Here is an 8643-nt window from a genome sequence, read left to right as displayed (position 1 = left end):
CTGACTTAACAAAACAAATAATTTGTACCCCAGTTTTAATATTCTCTTAAAACGTAACATGTTATAAAGTCTGAAAAATTACTCCTTTACTACTAAAATGACTGATTTCTTATATAAAAGAAATGAAAAAAAAAATGAAGCTACACGAAATAAACATACTGGGCGCTTTGGTCGCTGCCGACACTGAAGGGGCACTGCGTCCGTATATGAACACCGCTCTAAGAGACGATTCTTGAGTTTAGAAGATGGATGGAAGGAGGAACAACAAGAATAAATATATGATTTAAAATACATACATATAATAACGCCTGTATCCCATAAAGGGGTAGGCAAAGCACATGAACTACTAAAGTTTCTCTCCACTCTTGGCAAAAATGGGTTGATAGAAAACGAAATTGTGCCATTGCAGTGACAGGTTGCCAGCCTCTCGCCTACGCCACAATTTAACCCATATCCCACAGTCGACTTAAAATATTGTGTTTCAGTCGACTTACGAGTAAAATATCAACCAACCAACTGACTGACTTAATAACCAACCAACTGAATAAACTCGCTGACTTGAAAAAACAAATATGGCGGCGGCAGCTGTCATCCCATAGAGAACTGCCAAATATTTTAGACACACTTAACGATTTTAACATTAGCTGAAATCCCAATAAGTAGAGTCTGTTCGGAAGGTAGAGTCATGGAATGTATTGGACCCCATACATTTCACGACTCTTCACTTTCCGAACAGATTATTTAATTATGATTAATCCTTTAACCGCCGTAATCCTCCTTTCGCCGAAGTCTGATAAATCAGACAAATCTTGGTATAACTTGGTGATGACACGAGTACGGTCGATGAACAATTTTAGGCGTTTGGTTTGACATTGAAGTTTCTTTACTTATTCCTTCTTAGTTCTTCTTACCTAGAATTTTATATCTCGTTATTGTACCTAGCAGTAGTTAAGTAATTAAACTATTGTACTTAGTAGTAGTTAAATAATTAAACTATTGTACCTAGTAGTAGTTAAGTACCTAGGTTAAGATTGCTGCGCCCTTGCAGGGTCCATATTATGTCTTCTTCTTCTTCTTTGCCTGGTCCCATTACGTGGGGTCGGCCCTCCTCGTTCGTAGGCGCCAGGACACCCTATCCTGGGTTGTCTGTGTGTTCAGCTGTGCCCGTTGTATTTCTTTGCTAACGGTTGTCCACCACGTGGTAGGCGGTTTTCCTCTGCCCCTTTTCTTATCCAGTATAGCCAATGCCTTTTTGACAGGGTATTCCTCATCTCTCCTCATCACATGCCCGAACCATCTCAGTCGGCTTTCAGTCATTTTCTCGATAACTGGAGCCACTTTGAACGAACCTCTGATGTACTCATTGCGTATCTTGTCAAGTCTGGTCACTCCCGCTGCCCACCGCAGCATCTTCATCTCGTTAGTGCTCATCTTTTGCTCGTGTACCTTTTTGACGGCCCAGCACTCGGAGCCATACATCATGGCGGGTCTAACTGCCGTTTTGTAGACTTTTCCCTTTAATTGTATAGGCATTCGATCATCGCAGAGTACTCCTGTGAGTGATCTCCATCTACACCATGCCGCATTTACTCTGTGTGATACATCTGCGTCAATGTCTACGTTATCTGTTAGGATCGATCCGAGGTATTTAAATCGGTTGACTTTTGGTAATGGCTGATCGTCAATACTTATCACACTATCAGATGACGGTTGGCTACTGAAGTTGCAACTGAGATATTCAGTCTTGCTTCGGCTGATGCGTAGACCATTGTCTTCTAGCGCTTTTTTCCATTGCTGAAGGGTGGCGTTTAGTCGGGTTGTGCATTTGTCAATGAGTACAACATCATCCGCATACAGTATGCACCATGGAAGGGGGGACTGGATGTTCTTTGTCAGGTAGTCCATCGATAGATTAAATAACAGAGGACTGAGTGCGGAGCCCTGATGCACACCCACTTTAACCTCGAAAGGCTCGCTAAATCCGGCTAGGCTTCTTACTTGCGTCTTAATGTCATCGTACATGTCTTTTACCAAAGTTATGTAGTGTTCTGGGATTTGTTGTGCTCTCATAGATTGCCAAACTAACTTTCGTGGTATCCTGTCGAAAGCCTTTTCGAGATCTATAAATACAAGGTGTAAATCTTCTTTATTGGCCCGGTGTTTCTCCATAAGTATCCTCACCGTCTGGATAGCGTCCGTTGTGGATTTTCCAGGCACGAATCCGCATTGGTTACTGGATATCGATACTAACTTGGCAAAACGATTGTTCAGTACGCGCTCCCAGATCTTCAGCGTGTGCGAAGTAAGCTTTATACCCCTGTAGTTACCACAATTGCTTACATCTCCTTTATTTTTGTAAAAAGGTACGAGGTAGCTGTGCCGCCATGACTCTGGGATCTTCTTGCCGATGAGAATAAGATTGAAGAGCTTAGTCAGCCATTCTATAGCGATCGGCCCAGTTGACTTCCATAGGTCTGCGGGAATGCCATCTGGCCCTACTGCTTTATGGTTCTTCATTTTCCTCAAGGCTGCACGCACTTCATCCCTGCTGATGTTATCTAAGGGTCCGGCTGTTTCAGGGTAATAGGATAGGGGTTGGCTCGGAAACTCTTCGTTTAGTAGATGCTGGTAGTATTGGCACCATCTCCGGTTTATTTCTCTATTGTCGGTTAATAGTTGTCCATTACCATCTTTTATGTATTTATTGATCTTAATGTCTAGACTTGCTGTGTGACGTTGCTTGGCAAGTTTGAATATGTCCTTGTCATTTCTTGCAGTTTCAAGTCTAGAGTAGAAGGCATTTCTCGAGTTTGCCCTCTCCTGTGCCACCCTACGTTTCGCTATCTTTTTGCTATTTGTATATTGAATGCGGTCTTCTTCGAGTCCCGAGGTCTGCCATTGTTTAAAGTGATCTTTCTTGATTTTTAGGGATGCCCTTACATCCTCGTTCCACCACGCAGGGTCTTTGTTATTGCTCAGTCCACCTCTCGATATTCCTAATGTTTCCTGAGCTTCCTTTTTGCAGAGCTTCTCTAAGCCGGACCACATGGCGTTTGCAGTGTTATTACTCGTTTCCATATCCTCTTTTAGCTTTTTCTGTAGTGTTTCTACGAGTTTAGATCCTTTCTCAGTGTTTAGCAGATGCCACTTAATTTTTGGAGTTTGGTTTTTAGACTGCTTGATCGATTTTGGTAACTTAATACAGCTAACCATGAGTCTGTGCTGTGCCGTAAGTGCTTCGCCTGGGATTACCTTACAATCTCTAAAGTTTTTAAGCAGATGTCTATCAGCGAGAATGAAGTCTATTTGGGATTGCTTGTTACCGCTTTTATACGTTATTAAGTGTTCTATTTTCTTTTTGAAAAAGGTGTTAACAATTGCCAAATTGTGTCTTGCGCAAAACTCCAATATTTGTTCCCCACCCTTGTTAGGTTTTCCATATCCGAACATTCCCTGTACTGTCCTGTGCGCAGCATTGCACTCGCCCACGTGCCCATTGAGGTCTCCCCCGACGTATTTTGTTTCCCCATGGGCTATAGAGTTCAGGATGTCATCGAATTCACTCCAGAATGTTTCTTTTTCACTTTCCGAACACCCGGGTTGTGGTGCATACGCCGAGATTATGTTTAGGGGTGGTTGTCCGTCCATGGCTAGTTTCACTGCTATGAGTCGATCACTCCGCCTATCTACATTTATTATACGCTGTTTTAGAATAGTATCCAGCACAATGGCTACTCCGTTTCGTGCGTTGATTGTCCCGTGATATATTATCTGATACCCTAACCCTATGTCCCTAGACTTTGACCCCTTCCATTTGGTTTCTTGTAAACAGCAGATGTTGATTTTTCGGGCTTGTAATACCTTGGATAGTTCTTGGCCTCTACCAGTGAGTGTGCCTAGGTTCCACGTGGCCAATCTAATATTAGATTGTGTATTACAATGCGAATATTTGTTCTTGTCATGTTTATCGTCGCTTACAGGGGACGCCCTAGCATAATCTTCGTTTGTCGCACTATTCGCATTGATACTGATGTCGTCGCTTGAGGGGGACGCCCAGCAGGGTCCATATTATGTACCTAATTAAAATATGTATGCAATAAATGCTTATGACTTATCTAAAAGAATAATATAACTCAAGGCCACGTCACTTTGAAAAAGTTTCGTATTTTTTTTTCTGTCAAGAAAAGACAAATTTACTAACTATGTATGGAACGCATATAGCGTTACAGCGTTTCAACTTTGAGTGGCAGTGAGAGATACGAGACTTTTTTTAAGTAGGTATCGACGATATAAAATGCGCTGTTTTTAATCAAAACCTACCACACTGTCGCGTAAGCTTAAGGACACTGTCCGTTCTCACATTATCAGATCAGATGTCGGATTTCAATGGGAAAAATCCAAGATGGCGCCTGTAAGGTATGGGATATCGGTACTACATCCGATATCAGATCGGATAATGTGAAAACGCACTAACAAGTAATTCATATAAAAGACACTAGGAAAATTCATCCTTATGGTGAGTGGAAATGTGGTAGTTTTACATATTGTCGGTAGACTACAGTCTCTGCTTATCATACCTTTAAGCCTCCGCCACACATAAAGCGTTTTGATAGCGTAGCGTTAGCGGAGCGTCAGCGGAGCGCAATTATAGCGGTGCGCCGGCGGAACACTGGTGTTCCGCTAGCAATCGCGCATTCCGCTCGCAATCCGCGCTCGTTAGTTCCCGCCGGCGTCCGCTGGGTGCACAGACCACGTGGCTGGGCGCAACACCAGCGTTCGTCCGGCGCACCGCTATCGTTGCGCTCCGCTAACGCTCCTCCTACGCTATCAAAACATGCATGTGTGACCGAGCTTTTAATCAACACCTTCTTTCAGACATGCCAGTACCAGATTTCCTAAAAGAGCCCCTAACACTATACGAAATAGCGGAACAGTACTGGGACCTAAAGTTCTACCCCACTCAGTACGTCTTCTCTCTTCTGGCGCTAGTGTCGGGGGATAAGTTAGAGAGAGACAAATGTATAGAGCTCAGTTCGCCGGAGGGGCAGGAGGATTGGCTGAATTATTGTAGGAGACCTAAGAGGACTGTTCTAGAGGTAAATTGACTGATAATTTTTATCCTTTTTTTTTTCTAATGGACCTGTAGCCAAAAATACTACGTTGACGACGCTCCGTACCGTGTTGGCACACCTCGGACACTAGCCATCAAATATGACGACCGGTCTGGCTCAGTCGGTAGTGACCCTGCCTGCTAAGCCGCGGTCCTGGGTTCGAATCCCGGTAAGGGCATTTATTTGTGTGATGAGCACAGATATTTGTTCCTGAGTCATGGATGTTTTCTATGTATATATAAGTATGTATTTTTCTATTTAAGTATGTACTCGTATATCGTCGCTTAGCACCCATATTACAAGCATTGCTTAGTTTGGAGCTAAGTTGATCTGTGTAAGGTGTCCCCCAATATAAAAAAAATATATACACCGTGTTTCCGGTATCACTCAAAACCTCAGACACCCCAACTGATTTTTATTTTTTTAAACGTATCTAGAATGTTCATTTTTTGATGATTATTATTTGTTTAAATTGAATTTTTAATTTTATGTGTAGCTCTACTCGGCTTTTAACTCTACACTCAATAAAATAATTGCTAGCTACCATCATAAGCCTTCAAACTGTTTAATTGTGTACGTTACTGCAACGACACAAGGTTTACCAATAGACAGCTATGGCAATGTAAAGCACTTTAACCTGTCTCACAGTAAACTTCAAATTGGACAGGTGACTCAGTAAGCAAATTTAAACCTAAAATTCAAAATGACAAGGTTGTAATTAGGTACGAGTTCAGTTTGTTATGACTTATGATAAACTTTAAATTTAAACTGACGCACAACGTCTATTTCGTAGCAGAAAAAAAAATCGTCCAAGTAACCAGCCAGTATTAATACCCTTAAATACTGAAAAAGGTATACAACCTCTAACAATATGATATGCACAATGTTGTATTACGAATTTGTAGAATGGGCACGTAAACAATAACTAATAATACAAATTAAAACAAAAAATATTACCCCCATCAAGATATACCTCAATCGATTCTACTCTCGATTCTGAACAAACAGTTTTCAGGTTTTTAGTGTTAAGTGAAACACGGTGTATATATGAAAGAGGCGCGTTTCTAGCACACAGTATAAGCTCGTGTAGGTGTCTAGGTGAACGCGTACTATGCTTGTATGAGTGAAATATGACAGGTCGACTGTTCGCGTTTTTGACAGGCGGTAACTGTGAGGTAACCGAGAGGGGGTGGGCGACACTTTCAGCGGGGTGCGGGAGAGACCATACTGTACGATAGTATTCTTTATTATGGTGTGTTTGGTTGTTCAAGGTTTTGACCAAAATTGATGATCCGTAAACTAATAGTTATTTGTTTTACAAAGGGGCAAAGTTGTTTAACCGCACGTGCCAATGTGGAATCTTGAGCGTGGCGAGGGTTTCAAGGCAAAACAAACTTTGCCACCGAGTGAAACACAAAAAATTTAAATTGTCAAACATCAAAATCAAATCCATCAGTTTACTCAAAATCATCATTTATACGTGAATTTCAACAGCCAGCTTTGGACATATTGTTAAAAATTGTATGAAATTACTTTTGCACTCTCGTGGATAAAATGCAACTTTCATATCCATTTTTAAAGTAGCAAAAAGAGCCTTTACTAGTTGGGGTGGTGAAAAGATCTTTAGCCGGTACGTAATAGATAAGTACTAATATATTATTAACAGTAAAACGCACTGAGTCTTGAATTATTAATTTATTTCCACGTAAAATGTATGACAGCACTTAGACCGACGCTGCTACGATCCAGGGCGGTAGCCATCTTGCCTTCTCGTCCACCCACTGCCGAGCTGTCAGCTCGGGGACGTTCCGAACTACGCTAACAGATCGGCCATTCGACCTTATCCTTTGCCCACAAAGGAAATCTCCCACGCGTGGCCACTGAACTTCACCACCAGTCCACCACGCACTTCGCAGCTCAGCTCACCAGTGGCAGTTAGCCCACTAGTCCGCTAACTCTGCGAAACAACCAAATTCATGTGAATGCTTTGCCCGAATGCAAGTCATTGTTTCAAGAGGCTTTTCATCATCCTTCCAGAATACCAAACCCAGATCCGTTCAGGACACTAGTAAGTCTCTCACCAAATTATTGTTTTCGTGAGAATAGATACATTCTAGATTTCTATTCTATCAGTATAAGAAAATACACCCACAAGTCACTTCTACTGTTTCCATAGCTAAACGAGAAAACTTATAAGATATTTTCAATCAAGGCTCAACAGACCTTCAATTATCCAACGTCGAAAATTATATTTAAGAACTACTTGAAATTAATTCAATCATAAAAATTATGATGCATGACTTGCATGACCTTCAGACCAGAAAAGTTATAGGTGCATATGCACCACGCTGTTATAACAAAAACATGGAACGGGCTCACGTCTGACGTCAGTGATGTAGAAGATGCGTGCTTCACGCAGGGTCAGCACAAGACACTCGCTCGGCTCGGTGGGCCTCGGCTGTACACCAAGCGCCTACTTAGCTCCACGTCTACGGCAGCCTCCAATGCAAAGATGCGTGCTCCACGCAGGGTCAGCACAAGACACTCGCTCGGCTCGGTGGGCCTCGGCTGTACACCAAGCGCCTAGCTCCACGTCTACGGCCGCCTCCAATCCGAAGCATTTATATTGATCAACCATTAGTCTCTCCAATTCTGTAATTCATATTATTAATGTTACACGTGTTCCGTTTTACCACAACGAACAATATGATTTCAGAATAACCGTGCATTTCATAGTCCAACCTGAACTGTGAAACATTATTACAATTTACATCTTATCAACGGGCTACAGAACATTACACAAACAGATCATAGTAGTCTGTTGTCTTGTCTCAATACCAATTTTGTATTGACCAAAGTTAAGTAGTCAATTAGTCATTGACCCTCAAACATAACTAGGGTACATCTAAACTTTACTCGTAATTAATGTTGTGTTCTGCCTTACCAGCACCATACGTGTTACCGACTATCCTCAATGTTCATCTCAGGCCCATGCCGCAAACTCCATCGAGTTCACAGTCACCGCCACCGCGCAATAGCAGCCGTATCTTGCGACTTCGTCACGAGTGCAGAGAATGACGTTATCCACTTCTCTCAGTCTGGCACACACAGTAGGTACAGAACTTCTCCGCCCAAAGCATCATGGGAGGTAACGCCACACATGGCGTCCTGAAAATAGACGTCACCGCAAGAAGCGTCGTGACTACAGACAAGTCGTGATTGACGACCCGAAGGCGTCTTGGAAACAAGCATCACCGCAAAAAGCGTAGTGACTACAGACAACAACGCACGAGGCGTTCATGAAACAGGCGTCACCGCGAGAAGCGTAGTGACTACAGGCAACAGCGCACACAGGCGTTGATGAAACAGGCGTCACTGCGAGAAGCTTAGTGACTACAGGCAACACCACACACAGGCGTTAATGAAACAGGCGTCACCGCGAGAAGCGTAGTGACTACAGGAAACATCGCACACAGGCGTTAATGGAACAGGCGTCACCGCGAGAAGCTTAGTGACTACAGGCAACACCACA

The 8643-nt window shown here is 42.7% G+C and overlaps 1 protein-coding gene across 1 annotated transcript in view; it reads left to right on the top strand.

Annotated features, from left to right (window-relative positions):
* The window catches only part of LOC125238248 (NADPH-dependent diflavin oxidoreductase 1), a 46705-nt gene that overhangs the window by 14254 nt on the left and 23808 nt on the right, over positions 1-8643 (top strand). The window contains exon 4 of the mRNA XM_048145523.1: positions 4876-5096. Coding sequence (XP_048001480.1) covers positions 4876-5096 — 221 coding nt within the window. The remainder of the gene's footprint in view (positions 1-4875; positions 5097-8643) is intronic.

Source organism: Leguminivora glycinivorella, chromosome 23 (assembly GCF_023078275.1).
Source record: "Leguminivora glycinivorella isolate SPB_JAAS2020 chromosome 23, LegGlyc_1.1, whole genome shotgun sequence".
Classification (NCBI taxonomy): domain Eukaryota; kingdom Metazoa; phylum Arthropoda; class Insecta; order Lepidoptera; family Tortricidae; genus Leguminivora; species Leguminivora glycinivorella.
The sequence above is the reverse complement of the archived record's forward strand: the minus strand, read 5'-3'. Positions and strand labels throughout refer to the sequence as shown.